The 23,651-nt window shown below is 38.1% G+C and overlaps 1 protein-coding gene across 1 annotated transcript in view; it reads left to right on the top strand.

The window, feature by feature from the left end:
* The window catches only part of alk (ALK receptor tyrosine kinase), a gene marked incomplete at both ends in the record, with an annotated part of 709,791 nt that overhangs the window by 613,856 nt on the left and 72,284 nt on the right, over positions 1–23,651 (top strand). The window contains 2 exons of the mRNA XM_079833880.1: positions 6,803–6,969; positions 11,257–11,351. Of these exons, the coding sequence (XP_079690006.1) occupies positions 6,803–6,969; positions 11,257–11,351 (262 nt within the window). The remainder of the gene's footprint in view (positions 1–6,802; positions 6,970–11,256; positions 11,352–23,651) is intronic.

Here is a 23,651-nt window from a genome sequence, read left to right as displayed (position 1 = left end):
CCACATAGGCTACAGAGATGAGCAAAATGTTTGAAATTGCATGGTGGTAACTCAAAGTTTTACCACTTCGTTACGGGTAACAGGTGCCATGGACCGCTCATGTTAGCATCAGTGGCATAACCGGTGCACAAATATCATCTAACTCTATAATAGGCCTACAGTAATATATTGTATGCTATATTGTAATAGCTACATATATTCTAGAAATGTATTAAAAAGAAAGATGCTTTCAGCCTTACTCAAAGGTCGCAGAAACAGGCCGGTGGGTTCGTTACGCACGTCAATCCAGTTCTTATTTTGGTTCTTATGTATTAAATATACAGGCCATTCATTTATGAAACCTTGATCAAAATTAAAATACAATTTATAGAAAACGAAATTCACTTTAAAGAAATGATTTCTGCAAAACAACACTCAATAGAAATCATGTCTGACCCCACTCCATGCCGACGAAAGCACCCGCGAATTCTTTAATATTTTTCATTGTTGCAGTTTTTTTTACCACTTTGTTATTTTGGCTCGGAATTTCGTTTGCTGGAAATATGAACTGAATTTATAAATTACATTTGAAATGAAAAACTTTTTGTTTAATAAACAAAATCATTTTTTTAAGCGTTTGGAGTGGAGTAGGCTACATGCAAAACGTAGCCTATTTAGATTCACAGTTATGTTTAAATATTAGCCTATTATATTATTGTTTTAATTTTTATATGTTGATGATGAAAAGTGAATTGTATTTTAATTTTTATCAAGGTTTCATAAACTAATTGCCTGTAGCCTATATTTAATACATCGGAAGCAAAATAAGAACGCCGGGAATGCATTGAACCCACTGTTTCCGCGGCCGTTGAGTAAGGCTGAAAGCGTCTTTCTTTTTAATACATTTCTAGAATGTCTTAATTACAGTAGGACTTATAGATAGTTATGATATTTGTGGCTGCACCGGGGTCCGTCATTACAAGGTTAAAGTTACGCCACATGAGCGGTCCATGGCCACCTGCTCTGATAAATAAATTAATCAATAAATTAGGCTACAACAATTTCGTGCTATGGGCATTGCCACCGATACAGGCAGCGGATGAGATATTTTACGCTGAGCTTTTCAGACAAGTGTGACAAAGGCATGGGCTAAATAAATTCTCCAATATGGACACAGACATATATATACACACATCACAACACATGTCCTTATTAGGAAAAAAAATATGTCGTTTTAACAACATACAATCTCGTTATTACGAGAAAATGATGTCGTTTTTATGACATAAGATCTCGTTATTACTACATAGGCTAATTGAGTGAAAAAATTATATGTAGGCCTATGTGGCAGAAATGCGTCTCTTTATTAAATAAACACATAGCAAAACGAGTTGTGCGGTGTCCCGGTGTCCCCACCACTTTTCAAAGCAAAGTTACGCCACTGATGTGAGGTGAGGGCTTACTCTTGAATGAACGGTGCCCAGAGCGGTGTGGAGGCACAGCGGGCCGTGACAGCATACTGGACTAGATCCAGACACGAACCAGGACTATAGATTACGACTGTGATCTCTCCCCCTAGCCACTGTTCTCAGCGTGACTTCTGTAATGGGAGAAGCCTTGCTCCTTTCGACAGCAGGCGTTTCACAGGCCACTGTAAGTCGCCTCATAATGGATGGACCTCAGAGCAGATGTGAAATAAGCACAAGGTCATGTGTAGACTCACAGAACCAGACTTTTGACATCAGCGTAAAGTCTGGTCCATTTTCAGCCCATCTGATTGACATGTAAAAGCTTCCGACCACAGTTTTTTGTAGGGTGGGTAAATCTGAAATCCTTGATAACATTTCATCAGTAGACTGGCATGGGGGGAAAAAACTCACCAAAAGAATGGTGTAATAGTCCCAGTCTGTTAACAACATTTAAATATATTTTGGTAAAATGAAGACTTTATGATCGTAAATGATGTTTGTCCAGCAAATTGTGCTCAGTATTTAAAGTAATATGCTGAGTTCAATAGAAATTAGGCTGAATGAAGAGTTCACGAAAATATGATAAAATGTTTGTTGATGACCTTTTTTTCCATGACTAATGCTGCCTTCACGTGCTATCGGAAATGTTGTACTTCCCACTTTTGAAGTCGTAATTACGAGCGTGTTGCATTCAAGTGCTTTGTTGTCGGAATGAACAGGAATCATGGTGTACACCAGGTTTATTCTTGCCTGTTTATTGGGAAAATCTTATTAAAAACAACTGTATATCTAGTGTCAAATGCACTGACAACCATATAAACATTTACGGCAGATAGTCTGCTTTCTGTCGATTCTGTAATTTCGGTCAAAGGCTATTTTCGCTGTGTATAAAACAAACAATATACGCTTCAAATATTCACATGACAGGACAAGGCGGTCTAGCTGTTTTGGGGAAAAAAAATAATAAATCGTCTGTCAGTGTCAAACCACGTGTCACCATGTTTAAAGTGCATGGCACGCCCATTTCGGGAATTTGGGTATCAAAATGATTTCCGAACTTCCCAGTGGTAAACATATGGAAGCCCGTTTCCATCAAATAAAAAAATAAAAAGAGAAAATTGTGCGAGAAATTTCAGAGAAAGACTTTTTTTCTCACAATTGCAAGTTATAAAGTCAGAATTCTGAGATATAAACTCACAATTGCGTGATATAAAGTCACAGTTCTGAGATATAAACTCACAATTCTGACTTTATATCACACAATGGCGAGTTTATATCTCAGAATTCTGACTTTATATCACACAATTGTGAGAAAAAAAGTCAGAATTCGGAGATAAAAGTCGCAATTACTCTTTTTAATTTTTTATTTAGTGGCGGAAACGGCATCAGAGGGCGCTCATGTGCAATTGTTTACCTTGGAAATAATATTTACGATAATTCCGATTAAACAATAACTGTGACTATATCAACATGTAATATCGTTGACGAAAACAGACGAGAAAAATTTAGTTTAAAAAATAAAAAACTTTTTGTCGGTAGGAAAAGAGGAGCGTTCATGCTTGTGGTGGTTGCCAGATTTCAATCATTTAAATCCCCCAACCAGAGCTTTTCTATCCGGTGTTTTATTTAAAATATGCAATCTGGCAACCCTGATTCAAGTGCACGTGAGCCCTCTTTTTCGCGCGCGGATGATCTGAAAACACTTAACAAGTAAGCAGCATTTCAGCCATCTCCATTTGAGATGTTCTGCTTGTATTAAAGTGTCATTCAGTCGGTTTGTGTTCTGTGACGACTCACGAGCCACTTGTGCGACTACATCTGCCATCAAACTTTCTCAGTGATGAACTGTAATAAATCCAAGCATGGATCTTTGCGGGGACATTTTGTCCTCATAACGTAAGGTTTACCTGGACACACGCACGCTTTCATTTTTATACTGTCAACATTATACCACTGTGCTTTTGATTTGAGCTCAATTTGTTTTGAACCTAGAGTATTTCTTTAACAAATATGATTGTGAAGCCAAAATATAAGAATATACTGTTCTGGTCAAGGCTATTTAGTTCCTAATTGTCCTTGTCCATTGTTCCTAATGTTTTGCACCTCCTGATAACTTTTAATTGCATTAATGCATTCATTTGCAGGTGCTGTCTGCATTGTTTTTGCACCTGGTATGCTAAACGAATTATGCAAATCTGAGTGCTTATGCAAAGGATGCAGGCAGCTGACTACCAATTTTACCAATATGTTGTACTTTACCTCTTCACCACTGCAAACCATGCACTTGAACAACACTTTTAAAGGCCTAAAGTGTGCTTGAGTGTACTGCACATCTGGATATGTGCCCATTTCAAAGGACCTTCTTAATCAATATATGAATTACTGCAAAAAATGCATAGTAGAAAATGTACACATCAACACAACGTTAATTGTGCCACTCAAAAAGTGCCTGGCCATATTCCTGCTAAAAACCTGTGTATGAGACTCTTTCTTTAATAAACCAAATGTACTTTACATATCGAAACTGCTGGTTTTCAGGCACATTTGACATTTAGCAATCACTGTGAGCTGTCTATTTGAGGCTGAGAATAGATTGTACGTAAATATTAGGGCTGCGTAATATATCGAAATTATCGAAATATCGCAAATGTACATATCGCAAGGGCACACAATATTTGAATGATTTTAATAGGCTACTTCCACATTGTGAAAAGTGTACGTTTTAGGTTGACGCATATAGCAGAGAATAGACTGAGCACATGACTGATACTTATGTGACTTGCTTGACGTTAAAAAGAGTTATTAAACGCAATAACTTGCGGAAAAAAAACTCCTTGAAGTCTTGTGCTGTCTGACACACACACACACCGAAACGTGCGCACAAGCCGTTCTTTTTTTCGTGTCTTGTTACACACTCGAACTGTCAAATACACACACAGTTATGTCTTAATGAGTATTCATGTAAACACAGTCAGTTCTGCTTTAAGTGAAAGATATCAGTTGGGGAAAGAAATAGATTTTACACACTTAAAACAATTTCGTATCACATATCGAATATCGCATTATTTAACAAGGATATCGCATTTTTCTTCAATATCGCACAGCCCTAGTAAATATTCATGAAATTTGTAACTGGAATAAAAACATATGATGGGCCCTATTTTAATGATCTGAGCACATGGCGCAGGTGCACTTAGGGCGTGTCCAAATCCACTTTTGCTAGTTTAACGACGGGAAAACGTAGGGCTGTGCAATTAATTGAATTTCGATTTCGGCTCCCAACGGTCACCAAAATAGTACAATCGAGAAAAAACGATTATTTTGCCATGTTCAGTTTTGCAAGAACACTATTATTTTGTCTTGCGTTCTGAATGAAACGCGCACATCCGCCCCTCCCGAAGCCACAAACTCTCTCAGGTCGTGACTCGTGTGCATAATATATCATCCGCTGGAATTTAAAAACTCGGCGCGAGTAAAGATGGCAGAAGGAGGGCAGTTACAGCAGCGTTTGGTGAGCAAAAAAGGCAAAACCAACTCCGTTGTCTGGGAACAGTTTGGCTTCGAGGAATCAGACGACGAGCAGAAACATGCTACGTGCAAGATTTGCTACATGGTAGAGGCTGCAACGCAAGGGAACCCCATGAATTTGTTTAACCACTTGAAAATTAAACACAGTGTGACCTATGACAATCTAATAAAGAAACAAAAACTGACGAGAGCAGGGGTGCCGTGTAAAAGTCCTTTAAATAATTTTTTCCCCTTCATATTTTTCAAATAATTCTCTCTTTGTAAACTTTGTTCAATGCATGAGAGTGCTGCTGTATGTTCGAATATGACCAGTCATTTTTGCCGTCATCACCCGGGTGTAGTGCCAGAAGACGCGAATGAGAAGAGCGCGCGCGCTGTAAGAAAATGTGTCTCTGTGCAGTCACATCCGAGAGCGCCCACACGTCTCACAGCGCGCAAATATTGAGTCTTGCTCTTGAACGGACAAACTCACGCAAAACGTATGTCAACGTCCATCTTGATGAGTATCCTAGCAGACATAGTATGTATATGCCTTAAGTAAACTTTATACAGTCGATAAAGACGACGCATATCCGAGCATTATGTCTTAAAGGGGCAGTAGCCTTGACTGCTGTCTGTTTAATGCTATTTTTTTACGGTCTATGGTTTAATGTCAAATAACAAAAGACAAGGACATCACTCCCTGCTCTTGATTGAATAGCTTTTGTAAGTTTAATAGGATTAATCTTTAATTTATGCACTCAAATATGCAATGTTATTTTACATCTGATACATTTCTGTACCTGAAAACTAATGTTAGACGTACCTGAAAAACCTGAAAAGCATATCTAGCCGAACCATATTGTTGATCTTATTTATTTGTGGTTATCATTTTTACTTATATACTTTGATTTGAATATATGTTATATTATTTATTTGAATAGTTCAAAAAGTACAACAAATATTACAATTTCAAATGAATTGTGAAAGGTGTCTTTTTAATAAATGCAACACATTCCCAAAGTCATGTGAAATAATCGTGTTACATAATTGTGATTTCAATATTGACCAAAATAATCGTGATTATGATTTTTTCCATAATCGAGCAGCCCTAGGAAAACGGTCGGCACACCAGACGCATGGTCTAAAAGTGTTGTACCTAGTCTCTCAATGAGCCATGGGTGTGTTTTGTGCTTAACGTGCAGTAAAGCAATCAGAGTCTTCTCTCCCATTCCCTTTAAAAGCCAGTTGCGCTTTGCACCATGCGTGTCCCTGTGTGTGTAACAAGCAGAGTGCATGTGCCCCCCCATTGACTTTAGACCAGGTTTTTGTTGGTCAATGGTCAATGAATCAAAATAGCAACGCGCCAACAATGCGCCTGAACACACCTGGTTTTCAGACCAGCACCCCCATGGGCGAACAGATGGGCGCAAGTGCATTTGCTATTTAAACATTGTGTCGCTGGACATGAAAATGATATCTGCATCAGGCTGAAACTAGCAAAAAACACTGGCATCACATTGCACCGGGTGTATAATAGGGCCCCAAGTCATCAGGCTTAAATCTGAGGTTACACTTTATTTTGATGGTCCACTTCAGATATTCTACTAACTCTCCTTAGAGACTGTTAGTACACTGTTAGGTTATAAGGTTAGGGTTTGGGTAAGTAGAAAAAGTTGACATGTTGTTGAAAAGTTACTTAAAGTTAGTAGAATGTCTGTTGGGGAGCATCGCAGAGATTAAGCAGACAGTCTTCTAATAATCTAATGAGAGTTAGTTGACATGTAGTTGCAAATGTCTAAAATGGACCAATGTTGCCAAATCTGATTTTGTGATCTTCTCTACAGGTCAAGTTCTGGGTGTGTGGATCTTCAAATGGAGTGCTATCACTCTGGATTATAGAGAACAGCACAGGACCTGAGGGCCAACGGAGTCTCTGGAACTCAACAAGCGAAACTAATATGGGGAAAGGGTGGAAACTCATTACCCTACCACTCTTCGGTTTGGTGGATCTGTAAGTTACAACCATCAAATTTATGCTGAATGTCATCCATGGTCTGAGCGTAAACTTGATTTTTGACTTAACAAATCAGGTAAACAATGGCAGGAATGCTTCTGCTTAAGAGGAATTCGTGCAAATTCAAGTTTCGGATACATATGCAAAAGGTTTTCACTCACCATTGAGCAATCTGTACCTTTGGTTTCGCACAAACCCACACATTTACTCGGATATCCTAATGAATCCCACTGGTGCCGCGTCCCTGCCTATGGGCCCGGCACAGCACTGCACCTCCCGTGCTCACCATATCACTCTCCCCACAAGAATGAAAAACTGATAGAGGGTGAAAAAAATCAATGGAGAGGTTCACCATTCATCCACACTTTCTCTCCAATTAGCAACTGCTCCTGTCTTGTAAGAGTAAGGAGGGCCGAGGAAAATAGGAGGCTGTTACATCTCTACATGTTTGATTGGAATCTCATCTAACCCTCCCAAAACCACCACAATTCCCCACGCCTCAACCTCCACTCTTGTTATCCGCAGTCTTGCTAATTCCAGTCCACAGAGGGCGATTAAAATTTCATTCCTGGCCTCCTTCCCCTTGTTGTAGTTCCATTTTTTTTCTTGATTTATTCAACACTTCACAGCATAGCTTCATGCCCTATGACCCAAAGAGCCAATTCTTACACATTTATTATCATGGGAGATATTAGGGCAAGGGTCAGCGCTCCGCTCCTCTCAGGGATTTATTCAAAATGAGAAATCTGATGGGTTCTACTGTAGTGATAAATATACATTTGAGGTGACTTGGAAGATACAGCTTAAAGGGGATAGTTCACCCAAAAATGAAAATTCTGTCATCATTTACTCACCCTCAAGTTGTTGCAATTCCAAACCTGTATGAGTTTCTTTGTTCTGCTGAACACAAGGGAAGATATTTGGAAGAATGTTTGTAACCAAGCAGATAGAGCAACCATTGACTACCATAGTAGGGAAAAAATACTATGGTAGTCAATGGTTGCTCTCTCTGCTTGGTTACAAACATTCTTCCAAATATCTTCCCTTGTGTTCAGCAGAACAAATACATTTTTACAGGTTTGGAACAGCTTGAGGGTGAGTAAATGATGACAGAATTTTCATTTTTGGGTGAACTATCCCTTTAACCCTCTGGGGTTCTTCGGTCATTTCTGACCCAATTACAACATCAAGAGTGCAAAACAGACAAAAAACTCACACACACACACACACAAAAACACAATTAGCTTTTGGAATGGCACGCGTTAATTTGTGTGTGCGTGTGTTTTTGGATTCCGAGAGGAAGAAAAAAGTTTTAATACATCAAACCTTATATCTTACTTGAAAGGGCGTCATTGTGGCGAAGCTGTATTAAAGGAATATGAAGCAGCCGCGGCTGCAGCTACTAGCGCCTAAAACACGGAGCGTCGATGTCTTCATTCATTTGAAGATTGTAAAAAAGTTTTCCAGAGACAGCGAAAAGGCTAAAGCCATAAACAACAAAACTAATGGATTTCATAGTCTTTGATGACCAATGCATTTCATTTATTATGTATTTGAAAAACACTTAAAGTCTATATACCTTCCTTATCCCTCATATTTATTTTGTTAAACTATATAATTTCAGGGAAATCTGAACTATGCCTTATGCTCTTTTGTTGAGGATGCACTTTTTTTTCTCGAGCATGCATTTTATTTGTATTTGAAAAATATGTGACTTAAAGTCTATATACCTTCCTCATCCTCCTGCACTAAAGGTTAATAGATGCAGTTTTTTTTATGCATGAAATACTTGGATATAAATTTGTTGTTAATGAGTTAAGTGCAGATAAACCATAGTTATGTTAAACCCTTTCTGTTACTAAGTATTGTGGTGCCTTACACAAAAAATAAAAACATTTGAAGAGTCAGGACTGATATTTGCCATTATAGTTAGGCCAGAGCTACTAAAATATCAGTTTCATCAGTGCAGCTTAGATTTTCTATTCTCCTCGGTGCACAAACTGCAGATTATATGGAAATTATAATAAAAAATATGAATTTACTGGTTATCGGAATTGGCCATGAGAAGGACTTATTTATCGGTTATCGTAGGGCTGTAACGATTTGACCAAAAATAAAAACCTCGATTAATTGAACATTTTACCTCGATTACGATTAATGAAAGAATATTTTGCTTTTTTTTTGCTGTTTTTTTTTCTTCATTTTTTGCCCTCATAAGGTTTTTGAGTAAGTTCCTGATAAGGTTTGTACTGTAAATATTTTCTACTATTAAAGGTGGATTTTTTTTTTTTCTAATGAAAAAGTGCATTTCTTTGTGATTTTAAAACACTTGAAGGAAACTGTTCTCTTTCAGCAGTTATTGTCTATGGGGCAGATTTATGTTTGTTGTACATACAGATAAATTGACACAGTAGGCCTACATTACATTTATTTGAATGCATTAATGAGAGAGTGATTGTGTGTGTGAATTACTCATACTGTCTCTATTCATTATGAAGCTGTGGTTTGTACTTACTTCAAAGGTATTAAAATATATGCTATAACGGTTGAGTTTATAAACTACTTTAGTGACTTTACTTTAATCACAGGACAGCGTTGACACTGCGTTTCTGCGCTCCTCTCTGCGCGCGATCTTCACGTGATGTGTGAGCTTCTGTCTGAGTGCTCGTTTGTCACAATATATCAGGCATTAGTTCAACATAATACACATCTGATGGTCTAAACTCGCTTTAATGTTCAAACTGGCAGGGCTTAAAACACATACAAATGACACGCTTTGTGAGGACGCAGGTGAAAGAGGTCTGCTTTCAGGGCGCGCGCGCGTTGTCAGAGACGCGACACGGCTCGGCTCTCTGTGTCACAGAAAAAAAGCTGAGCACTGAACGGATACGTATTGTTGTTTTTGAATAGTGCACAATCGCTTTAAACGTTGAAACTGGCAAGCCTTTAAACGCATTTACTTGACAAACTTTAAGAGCACGAAAGTGAAAGCTGGCTTCGGGGCTTGCGCGCGCCGTCTGTGTCTGTGTGTGTGTGTGTGTGTGTGTGTGTGTGTGTGTGTGTGTGTCGGTGGCAGCGCGTATAGGCTATAAGGACGTCGATTAACTGACCTGTATATAAACTGTGTAAAACATGCAGTTACTATAGTGATTCTGGGCATCTATTTACACAGATAACTGCTCCTGCAGCTCTCTGTGTGCCTGCAACCTGCACTTGATGTGACTGATGGGGCGGAGTCACTTGAAAACCGAAATAACCCACATGGGAAAAACACGTTGGTTAGAGGTTCTGAATGTCAGTTTCGGTTATTTTTCGATTAATCGTACAGCCCTAGTTATCGGTTAACATTTTTCAAATCGTGCATCACTAATATCAACTAGCTCTGCTTCACCTTCTCCGTTGCTCTGGTTGGTTGTAGCGCTATCCTATTGCGTGCAGAGGGAATTTGAAAGACAACCATTTATCCTGCCCCTAGGATTTAGCCCTGCCAATGGTGTGTTCCCAGACACAACATCTTGATGTGGGTCTGGCTTGTTAGGCTAACTAAACAGCGCAAATTAGCGTGAACGCTCAATCCCATAAAAGTACTGATGGGAGTGGAAAGTTCTGCATGTGATCTAATAACGACACGCAAATTAAAGAACACAGACGCAGCCGGATCATTTCCATAATGACCAACACAATCTACCAAGGGCAGCGCAAATCAGCGTCTGGTTTAAGACATGCTTTTTTCAGTGGCAAATAATGCCGCTAATACCAGTAAATTGACAAGCGCAAACCTTAGTAAATCAACTTGAATTATTAATTTAAATGCTCTCCTCCCATAGGTTGCGTCTGAAAGAGAAACTCTCACAAATGAATATGCAATAAGATCAGCCACAAAAAAAACCCTGTTCGCGTCTTTTCAGCGATAATTTTTCACTGCGTGTCTTTTAACACCGAAAGAGGCTGTTAGTAAATCCCATTAGCCCATAGTGACTAAATGAATTTGATTTAATTGTGCTCTTTTTGGTGCTTGAATGCCGTCAGTACCCATTCATTATTCAACGTTCTGCTTAACATTACATTTTTTGTTGGACTGACAAAAGTAATATGGTTTGGAATGACATCATGTGCATGTTTTCAGACGTTTAATTTCCAGTGTTTATTGTTCCAAAGTGACTAGTTAATAGCTATCCACTTTCTGCTGTGTCACCGCCATGTTTTCTTTTCATTTTATGTCTCGGCTTAGAAGATGTTTTCACTCTCTTTAATTGATCTCCCCTTTTCTCTGTCACACTTTAGGTTCTACCTGCAGTTCAGTGCTGATATTTCCTCTAGTGCAGGAATTGCATTTGCTGTGGACAACTTCACTCTGAGCATGGAGTGCTTCCTTGAAAGTGAGTATTGCAGCTTCACTATTTTTTATGTTCTGCCATTTTCTACCCTGACATTAGAGAAGTAGCCATTTTAAAAAGAAATAATTGATATAACCATTAACCATCCACTAATAGGGTTTTTAGTGGCTGGTACCACCCCCTTCATTCAAGCTCAAAAGCAGTTTTCAGAGATCTGACTTCGCCTAAAGACAAGGCTATGAAACTGCTCATAATTACCATTCATTATTTTTATTTTATTACAGGGTTTAGGGTACCTAAAATTGATCCACTGTGGGCGTATCATGAGTATTTATTGACTGGTTGACTGGTTTTTGTTCAGAATGAGGGTGCTAGAGCTGGTGAATTGACAGAATTTATTTGGTGTGAGCTGTTAGCTCTTATAAATTTAAATCTAAAATGATGTTTTTATGCTTGCCATTACAACCTGAACATATTTGCAGACCTGGAGATTATCTGAATGAGCCAAAAAACGTGCTGTTACTTTGTCAAAATATAATAATAATAAATAATAATAATAAATACATAATAAAAGTCCTGACTAAAATGGTCGCTTGCATTAAAATAATCACACTGTGAGGATCAACATGCCAGCCATCAAGAAAGATTTTTTTCCTGCTCATATTGTTTATGTATGTTCAGGTTAAGCTGTCTGCTTTGCTGTTTATTACTTGTCCTTAATGCAAGGAAACATTACTGAAAGATAAAAATAAATAAATGGATATGTTTTAAACAGCACAACAAACAACTGTAAAGCCCTATCCATTAGTGCTGCCATGATACTGGAATTGATACTTCAATACGATACCTTGAAAAATATTGATATTCGATACCATTTTTGATACCACGGGGAAAACTGCCATATAGATATTTCATCTCATAATTCTTTGATAATTTGAGTAATTTTGGTGCAGTTGTTTACACACGGCACAGGGAGGCTTGATTTGAAACTTTGAACTAAAGTAAACTGTCAGTAATAAAATAAGAACAAATAAACTAATTAGAAATGGTAGCACAAATACTGTAAATACAATCAAATAGAGACAAATGAAGTAAACATTGCCTTTTCAGGTGGGTCTAACAGTAGTATTCAGGTTAGAAACACTACAGAAATTGAATAATCAAATGCCAAATGACACTGGATAGTTTTCATTGTAAAAATTAAATACAGATTAATGCTTAAAGTTATTCAGTCAAGAGCAGCGAGTGATTTTTTCTTCGTCTTTTGTTCTTTGATTAACATGACAAACAGCAGCAGGAATATTAGGCTGCTGTCACTTTAAGAGCTTATGCACGGATCCAATATACAGTTGCAAAACATGCGATTAAATAATATAATTTGCAGCCAGGGCGTCTAGCAACTCTCCGTTGGCTTGCGGGCGAAAGTTTAATCTATCAACTAGCTCCGCTTCACCTTCTCCGTTGTTCTGGTTGGTTGTAGCGCTATCCTATTGCGTGCAGAGGGAATTTGAAAGGCAACCGTTTATCCCGCCCCTCGGATTGAGCCCTGCCAATGGTGTGTTCCCAGACCCAACATCTTGATGGGGGTCTGGCTTGTCAGGCTAGCCAAGATGGGCATTTTGACATCATTTTGTATGTATTTGACCCTGTAAACAATAAGCCATGAAAAAGAGCTTAGTTTGGTACTAGCAAGCTGTGTGCGAGGCGGCTTTATTAGAGCATCACTTAAATAGATCAGTGGTGTGAGCGCGAAACTACGGGAATGAGTAGACTATGCACAATAGTTGCAATTGATACTGAAATATCTGAAACTATTCCAATACTTCTTTTTCTGCAGTATTGATACACCGATACCAGTTGCGTGTTCTCGCTCTCTCTTTTCTCCGATGGTGAATTGTCACACACCCGCCTCCAATCACTCTTCTCATTTGCTGTAATTAAATAGTGTTGGGTGTTAGGTCCTTAATGTTAGTGCACTGTAAAAAGTAATACACTATATCTACTCAATAAAATTGCGGCAACAGATTACAAGCTATATTATTAATTAAATTCAACAAATAAGAATTGAGTTTGGTTTTCTTTGTAACAAATTATGTGCTTTTTTAACATTGTTACAAAAACCACAAACTCGCATAAAAAGCCAAGAGTCAAACTGCCCAACTAAACGAAACACTGATTACCATAATGGTGACCAAATATTTTCAATAAAACATCAATATTTAAACCTCAGTTAATTTTGAAAAAGAACTGTAGACAAAATAAATTCCGTTGGTTTAGTTATAAGGTTAGTAATAAGATAAATGTCTTTTATCCTCAGTTGATTTCATCAAAAGCTGTGGCTGAAGTCAGTTGTAGTTCTTTTGTTTCTCTTTCCTTCAGTGATTCTGCTCATTATCATCAGATGTCTTTAATGTTGGCAATAAAAAAAAATAAAGAGTTCTTAATTCATCTTTGACATCTGTTATTTGGATATTTTTGTTTAAATTTTACTTAAAGGGATAGTTCACCCAAAAATAAGGTCATCATTTAGTCACCCTTAAGTTGTTCCAAACCTGTATGAATTTCTTTCTTCTGCTGAACACAAAGGAAGATATTTGGAAGAATGTTTGTAACCAAGCAGTTCAGGGCAGCCATTGACTACCATAGTGGGGGAAAAAATACTATGGTAGTCAATGGCTGCAATTATAGTTGCAATTGTTACTGAAATATCTGAAACTATTCCAATACTTCTTTTTCTGCAGTATTGATACACCGATACCAGTTGCGTGTTCTCGCTCTCTCTTTTCTCCGATGGTGAATTGTCACACACCCGCCTCCAATCACTCTTCTCATTTGCTGTAGTTAAATAGTGTTGGGTGTTAGGTCCTTAATGTTGAAATATCTATATTTTTGACAATACTACTACTATCCACTCCTTATGGGAATTAGCGAACTTCTTCTTGCACTTTTGCCAGGGTCTAGAAAATGTGGATCTTCAAATGAAGTTTAATTTATTATGTGATGTAACAAAGATTTATAACACAAAGCCGTTGATGTAGCTCATTCCTGATGTTTCATACAAATCACAAATCAGTCACTGCTCAAGCTGGAATCAACTCTTCGTACAGCGACTCTGACACATGTTAACTGAGACGCCGGTCAATGATGACACGAGAATGACAAGACCTTTAAGCCGGTGCTAAGAGGACAAGACAAGCATCCTCTCGAGTTCCACATTTTGATTGTGCGCGAAATTGTGAGCCGTCTGCGGGGGCTCTTTAGACGGATTTGAAGGAGATCAGCGCAGGATATTGCACAGCTGGGAAATAAACAGGAATGGGAATCATTAATGCAAACCTCTTGGATTAAACGGGATAAGATCTTTTATTTGCGGGCCTTATGGTGTCTCGCTTTTTTATCGGAACGAGCCAATGTTTACTTCAGCGCTTGGCTCTTCGAATCAACTTGGCGCTGACTCCATCATGCATTTGCCCTTCTAGACCCTGGCAACAGTGCGTTGCTTCCCAGAAGGAGTGGATAGGGCTTTACCGTTGTTTGTTGTGCTGTTTAAAACATATCCGTTTATAATTCCAGTTTGTTTTAGCTTTCAGTAATGTTTCCTTGCTTTAAGGACCAGTAATAAACAGCAAAGCAGACAGCTTAACCTGAACATGCATAAATAATGTGTTCTTTTGATGGCTGGCACTTTGATCCTCACAGTGTGATGATTTTAAAAGCATCATTAGACATGATGAGATGTATATCTGTAAGATCTGAGCGCTTCACAAGGGCATCTTAATCCTTCTCCGTTGGCATGAGATGGGGCCACTGATGTTGAATAGCTCACTTGGTCCATGAAATATTTGCCTAGTAATTTGTATCTGACGCCATTTTCTGCCTCACATCGATTCGACACGGCTGCACTGCGGCTGCCATTTATCCCATCCTCTCTGCCATTTCCCTTTCCGATGGCACTTCGGAATGCGTACGGTTATATATTATGCCCTCATTCCCTGGCTAAATTATATATTATAGCTATACATCATCCCACTGGGGTTTGCGGTACCCATCCAGCAATGTTTGCAAGGGTAAGCAGTGTGAATCATCGGCATGACTGATTAGTTTAAAATGTAATTGTTTAAAATTTGGTACAAGCTACATAACATGCTTGTCAGTTCCTGTAGGAAAGATGAATCACAAAAGATCGGTTGTTTTTTCTAGACAGCAATGAGATAGAATGGATGAATTTGAGATTTTTCTCCGAAGAAAAACGCCGTCTCCTCCAGATTTTCAGAATAAATCTAATCTCAGTTTTCAGTCTCAAAAATTAGCAATAAAAGAGATTTTGGTAACCCTTTACTGTAAGGTTGTATATGTTAAAGTTAATGCAGTAGTTAACATCAATTAACCAGTGTTAGGGGTAAACGCGTTACCAATAGTGCAGTTATGTAATCGGATTACTTTTTCAAGTAACTAGTAAAGTAAAACATTCCTTTTAACAATAATATCCGGGTTGCTTTTTTCAAATAAGTAACGCAAGTTTGTTTTATCATTTATTGACTGACAGCTCTCCTGTCGCCATGTTCAGAGAATTCGGGTGTAAGGAGTTGTGTGCACTGGATAAACGGCATTTTATGTTTTTAAAGGTTTATTGTAGTTCTAGACTAAATGTGAGCTAGCATTTACTCATCTCACTTGCACATAAACAGATTCAGTATTCCTCAAAATGAATAAAAACAGTGAAATTATATATACTTTGTGTATTTAATCTCACTTTATTAACCAAAGTCTTTGCAGCTGACTTTCAACGATATTAATAAGCAAAAATTACTTTATATAAACATCATGTTTGTGTTTCATGTATTTTTAACATTTCAACCTGTATATATTATCATTAATTTATTATAAATGAACATGAATTAACAGTGAACAATAATGTAACATGGTAACACTTTAGTTTAGGGTCCAATTATCCCTATTAACCAGTTGCTTATTATCTTGCATGTTACTAGGATATTGTCTGTTTATTAGTACTTATAAAATACATTTTAATGCCTTATACTGCATGATTATATTCTACATCCCTTAATCCTACCCAATACCTAAACTTAACACCTTATTAACTATTAATAAGCAGTAATTAGGAGTTTATTGAAGCAGACGTCATAGTTAATAGTGAAATTTGGACCCTAATTTAAAATGAACATAGGTTATCAAGTCCTTTACAAATTGTCTTTTTTTTATTCATTATTCCTAATGCATTTCAAACGTTATTGTGAAATGTTATTGAGATTTTAATATAAAACCCTACATTTCTTATCAAATTCTTCTAAAACCAAATTATTTGGGCTATGATATCCACATTCATTGTATAGCGATTTACTCTTACTATGTCAACACGTACAGTTAATATTGTTAATGGAAACGATTTACCATTGAAATTCAGTAACAGATGCACACAGTCTCAAAATGCCTGAGCTTTGAAACTGAATTCTGAAGGACAGTGGCCTGGAGGCCTAGAGGACTGGAGCTGGAAAGCCCTGGTTTAGTGTTTAAAGCTCAGAGCTGGTAACCAGAAGGCTGCTTTTATCCCCACAAATCACCACAAGCTATGATCCATCAACATTGTTTCATGGTGCAAGGCTCTTAACCCCGGGGTGGCTCCAATTGGACTGCCCCTTTAATGAGCTTGCGATGACATTTCTAAGAAGCGCACAAACAAATGTATGCACACTGTCATGTGGCGATAATTTTCGGCAGTTCTATTGCTTTGTGTGTTTCCTGTAAGAGCAGTAACTTCGTCTCACAGTTCTTCAATTGAAACAGATGGCACTGGATTCACTTTGTGGGTGTTTACCTCTATTTCCAGGCTTTGGCATGATGGCAGACTCTCTTATCCTGTTTTTATTAGTTTTCTCTTCGGAACAGGGAGTCATATCAATGAGAAAATTTGCATGCCTACCCAGAGCGGCAGTCTGTGATGGAACAGTAAAATAAAAAAAAAGTCTGCCAGGGAAGTCATACTAGGTTTTTTGGGATTCTACGGCACTACCTGTGGTGCCCAAACCTCATAAAATCACCCAGCGCCGCTTTTATGACAACGCCAGCTGCTCAGTGATGGTTTGGTGTTTCCCTAACGAGCAACATGCAATGTGTTGCTTCTCAGCAACATGAGTGGAACGCTCCAATGTATCTCACAGGGATTTTGGGTGCCAGATATGCCATTTGAAAGGAGATATTGACATTCTGAAATGGAGACAACGGGAGATAAAGAATGGTTTATGTAGCTTATATATTCATCATGCATTTGTCCCAGTCTTAAGCATCAGGTTGACTTTTTATTTCACAAACCATGCAAATAAATGTTCTTGGCTTTAGGGCAACTTACTGTCTGTGAAGGGTCCAAGCTTATAGTTTAAACTCAATCAACCATTACTGGAAAAAAAAAGAAAAACAAAGCAAGCCTCAAGCTGAAATATTATGAATGTAACTGGCAGCTGAGTCAGATATTATGTGGTCCAGTGAGAATTGCTCTGAATTCCGGCTGAAAACCTAGTTCAAGCAAATGTGGATGTTTTTGGTGTGTTCTGGTTCCCTTAGAGGACACAATAAAAACAACTGCATTAGATATCAAGCCAAATTGCATTGTATTATACAGCAAATATCATATATATTAAAATAATAATATTATTATATTAAAATATTTAGAGTCTGGCCATTTTTAACTTGAATTTGTGAGGCTTCTGATATTGCATACACTGGTTTACAGTGTTGGGAAGGTTACTTTGGAAATGTAGTGGGTTACAAGTTACCCTATTTAAAATGTAATAAGTAGTGTAACTATTTCAATAACTTTATTAAAGTAATGTAACTGATTACTTTTCTAAATTTCTAACAAAGGTTTTCAACTGTTAATCATTTTCAGAAATTTAAACCAGGCAGGCTTAAAGGGTTAGTTCACCCAAAAATGAAAATAATGTCATTAATTACTCACCCTCATGCCGTTCCACACCCGTAAGACCTCCGTTCATCTTCGGAACACAAATTAAGATATTTTTGTTGAAATCCGAAGGCTCAGTGAGGCCTCCATAGCCAGCAATGACATTTCCTCTCTCAAGATCCATCAATGTACTAAAAACATTTAAATCAGTCCATGTGAGTACAGTGGTTCAATATTAATATTATAAAGTGACGAGGATATTTTTGGTGCGCCAAAAAACCCGAAATAATGACTTATATAGTGATGGCCGGTTTTAAAACACTGCTTCATGAAGCTTCAGAGCGTATCGAATCAGCGAGTCGAATTATAATTCAGATCGCGTGTCAAACCACCAAACTAAGTAAAGTAAGTAAGTACATTTTATTCATATAGCACATTTAAACATAGCAGAACTATCCCAAATTGCGGAACAGAGTAATTATAAAACGAAATATACATATGAAATAGAATAGAAACAAAGTGAAGCTAGACCAAACAAACAGTCGGACAGAAATATACTAATATTAAAATGCCAGAGAAAATAGAAACGTTTTCAGTTTTGATTTGAAAATATTAATGGGAGGTGCAGGGCCAGTTAGTTCCAAAGACTGGGGGCGGCAACAGAAAAAGCTCTATCTCCCTTAGTTTTAAGACGAGAGCGAGGGATGGATAAAAGAGCCCTGTCAGTGGATCTTAAAAATCTGAATGATGATTGAGGAGTAAGAAGATCTTTAAGATAATGAGGAGCTTGATCATTAAGAGCTTTAAAAAGCTTAAACTGAATTCTAAAATGGATCGGGAGCCAATGAAGCGAGGCCAAAATTGGGATGACATGATTAAATTTCTTTGTCCCGGTCAACAGCCTTGCAGCTGCATTTTGCACCATCTGGAGGCGATGACTGAGGAAGACCCAGATATGAATTACAGTAATCTAAGTGTGAGGAAATAAAAGCATGAATTACCTTCTCCATGTCTTGGAATGACAAAAATGATTTAAGTTTGGCAATGACCCGCAGTTGATAAAAACTATTTTTAACAACAGAATGAATTTGTTTGGTTAAACATAATTCTGAATCCAAGATTACACCAAGGTTCCTAACCTGGGAGGAAACTGACGGGAAATGATTTCCCAGCTCCTTAATAACACAACTCCTTAATTTTGGCGGACCAACATTTTTGGCCAAAACACTGCTTTATGAAGATTCGGAGCGTTATGAATCAGAGGTTCGGAGCTGAAATCACATGACTTTGGCGCTCCGAACCTCTGATTCGATACGCTCCGAAGCTTCATAAAGCAGTGTTTTGAAATCGGCCATCACTATACAAGTCGTTATTTTTTTTTTTTGGTGCACCAAAAATATTCTCGTCACTTTATAATATTAATATTGAACCACTGTACTCACATGAACTGATTTGTTTTTAGTACATTAATGGATCTTGAGAGAGGAAATGTCATTGCTGGCTATGCAGGCCTCACTGAGCCTTCAGATTTCAACAACAATATCTTAATTTGTGTTCTGAAGATGAACACTCGTCTTACAGGTGTGGAACGGCATGAGGGTAATAAAGTAATACATAACATTATTTGCATTTTTGGGTGAACTAACCCTTTAACCTCTAAAAACATTTAAATTTAGTTATATTTAAGAGAAAACACACAATTCTAGATCATTATACTGTAGTAAAAACATGATGTTTTAAAATAGTAAAAATCTGCATACTATTCTTTTTACCGCTATGTGTGTGCGTGAAGGGAAAACATATCATATACCATATAATGCCTAATATTGATTTCTCACTAACAGAAGCAAGTATAGATTTTAGTTTCATACTCACTGGCAACCCAAACAGACCCAACAGTGTAGATGTCATAACATGCATTGTTTTTAGTTTTTTTAATAGTTATATTCCACCTAAAATATCGTTTAGACTCAATTACAAATTGTGGTGTGTTAGTAGTTAAATAGCTCTATTTTGCAAGTCAAAACAGGGGAAAAAAAACAAAAAGAGGGATTTGTCCACTAGGTGGCGTTTAAGGTTAACATTCATCACAGCATTGTCTCTAGCATTTTAAGAGTTGGCAAGCATATTTTGCACTGAACTGTTATTTGCGCCATTTTCTGATTTCTGGGTGAAAAGATTAAAAAATTTCCAGCACTGGAACGCATTTTTATCACTCAAAGTGTCAACTCTCAGACGGGTTGTAGTCTAAAGCTTTCAGCGGCGATGTGGATTGATACAATTGGTAGACGTGTTGCGCTGCAAATTCAAACGAGAGCCAATCAAAAGCATCAGAACAGCATCACTTTACTAAACGGCCTTTAAATGGCAGGAGGCGTTGTGCACATCAAAAACAGGCAAAGCAACTAATTAATATTATTCAACATATCCTAGCTTTTTAAAGAATATATTCAGAATTTCAGATGGAACCTCCTTTGTAATCGTTCACATTTTCATAAGTAACTCTAATTTAACTACACATTTTTTCTCAGTAACTGTAAACAGATTAGTTACTTTTTTTTTGTACTCCTTTACATGTAAGTAGTTGCTCCCCAACACTACTGGTTTACAGCGCAAATCGTTTTACAATTTACTATTATTCTAGTTATTTATAAATATACCAGCTAACAAATCTTAAGTCCCGCACATTCACAGAAAATTGCATTGCAAAATAAGGTGGATACTGTTCAAAATGAACAACAACAAAGTATTGTGCGTAGTTGTCAGCTGTTAGTGGAACATACTAAATACTTTTTTAGAGCCAGAGCAGCTTACAGGGATGTAGGTGCAATGTCTGTGTATTCTTGCCTACTATTGTGTCAAGATAGTTTTACAAGTCTGCGTGTTTGATTTATCGTTCTCCCTGCAGCACTGCAATAAGTGCTGCTATCTAAACTACAAAGCACGCATTTAAAAGTTCTCACCTGACATCCCCCCTTAAGAGAAACTGACAGTGGGCAGAAAACCTAAACCCTTCCGGCTTCATCTGAATTCATTTAGACCCCTGGGTGTGTGTATGATATTGGAATACTAACGCATGCCATTCCCTAACACATCCTTAAAAAGTTGAGCTTTGGTTCTGATGTGAGGAACACAAGTTTAAGTCTTACTTTCCCAATTTCATTGCCCCCATTATTTCCTGTCCTTTTCTCTACTGTCACTATCAATAAAAGTGGCATCAATATGACCAACAAACTATTTCAGATGGGCAAACAATATGTAAAATGAAGAGGCGGTAGCAAAGCATACAGACATTTTCAAGATGATGTACCTCATCTCGAAAATAATCTTGTTCCTAATATTGTGTTGGTCCCCATTTTGCTGCCAAAACTGCCCTGACCCGTCGAGACATGGGCTCCACTAGACCCCTGAAGGTGTGCTGTGGTATCTGGCACCAAGATGTTAGCAGCAGATCCTTTAAGTCTTGCAAGTTGTGAGGTGGGGCCTCCATGGATCGGACTTGTTTGTTCAGCACATCCCACAGAAGCTCGACTGGATTGAGATCTGGGGAATATGGAGGCCAAGTCAACGCCTCAAACTCGTTGTTGTGCTCCTCAAACCATTCCTGAACCATTTTTGCTTTGTGGCAGGTGCATTATCTGCTTTAAGAGCCACAGCCACCAGGGAATACTGTTACCATTAAAGGATGTACATGGTCTGCAACAATGCTTAGGTAGGTGGTACGTGTCAAAGTAACATCCACATGGATGGAGGACCCAAGGTTTCCCAGCAGAACATTGCCCAAAGCATCACTGCCTCCGCCGGCTTGCCTTCTTCCCATAGTGCATCCTGGAGCCATGTGTTCCCTAGGTAAGCGACACACACGCCCCTGACTATCCACTGGATGTCAAAGAAAACGTGATTCATCAGACCAGGCCACCTTCTTCCATTGCTCCGTAGTTGAGTTCTGATTTTCACGTTTCCATTTTTGGACAGGGGTCATCATGGGCACCCTGACTGGTCTGCAGCTATGCAGCCCCATACACAACAAACTGTGATGCACTGTGTATTCTGACACCTTTCTATCAGAACCAGCATTAACTTCCTGAGCAGTTTGAGCTCCAGTTGCTCGTCTGTTTGATCGGACCACACGGGTCAGCCTTCGCTCCCCACGTGCATCAATGAGCCTTGGCCGCCCATGACCCTGCCGGTTCACCACTGTTCCTTCATTAGAGCACTTTTGACAGATACTGACCACTGCAGACCGAACACCCCACAAGAGCTGTAGTTTTGGAGATGCTCTGACCCAGTCGTCTAGCCGTCACAATCTGGCCCTTGTCAAACTCGCTCAAATCCTTACGCTTGCCCATTTTTTATGCTTCTAACACATCAAAATTTTGACTGTTCACTTGGTGCCTAATATATCCCACCCACTAAGAGGTGCCGTGATGAAGAGATAATCAGTGTTATTCACTTTAACAGTTATAATGTTATGCCTGATCGGTGTGTGTGTGTGTATGTATATATATATATATATATAGTTCACCAAAATAAACACAAATAAGACATGTTTGGATATTCAAAATTTTTGAAATAAAATTTTTGGGGGGTAAATTATCCCTTTAAACGGTCATTCTAGGCTTTAGGATTCAGATTATCATAGACCTAGCATTCAAGTATCTCAACTGTCCAGTTGGATATGGAGACGTATTAAAATATCTGAAGAGTGATGACTAAGCTGTTTTCTGATTGTCCTGGCAGATTTGAAAAACTGCTGAGTGACAGTTCTCCCTGGAGCAAAGGATTACATTCTTCCACAGTTCAAGAAATCTTGTCTTTGACCACCAGCCAAAAAATGTCTACTGCAGTGTGTGCTGCAGCAGTCAAGCTCCTCGTAACGTATCCACAGTGGAAGGAAAAATACACGACTAATCAGAGCCATGGCCTGGTGGTTACAACTCATGCATGTTATGGGTAATGCATTACAAGTAGCATATTATGTAATTTTTGGAAGTATAAAATGTAGTGTGCCACTTTTTTAATTTACGCTATATGCTTCAGTTCAAATCAAGATATAAGTAACATGCATTAGTTTTCTGTTTATCTCATTTATTCATTGACAAATCCAATTGAAAAACCTCTCCCTTTCCCGAGATAGTCACATTGCATGCATGTCTAGACTGCAAATGAGAAGCACAAAACAAAATGGTCATCATGATCAACAACAACAAAAAAGAAATCAATGAACTACACTAAATTGTGCAATGTTTAAAGGACCTGCCAAGTACAGCACTGCCATATGGAAGAGTGCAGAGTGTTTTATGATCTTTTCCTCACCATGATTTTTCTTCTATGTATTCTTTATATATTAAGAAAAAAATGCTCTATAAACTACCCACATTTACAGAGCATTAACACAGTAACATGCTAACACATCTTTAAAA

The sequence above is a fragment of the Gobio gobio genome, assembly GCF_949357685.1.
Source record: "Gobio gobio genome assembly, chromosome: 13".
NCBI lineage: Eukaryota > Metazoa > Chordata > Actinopteri > Cypriniformes > Gobionidae > Gobio > Gobio gobio.
The sequence above is the reverse complement of the archived record's forward strand: the minus strand, read 5'-3'. Positions and strand labels throughout refer to the sequence as shown.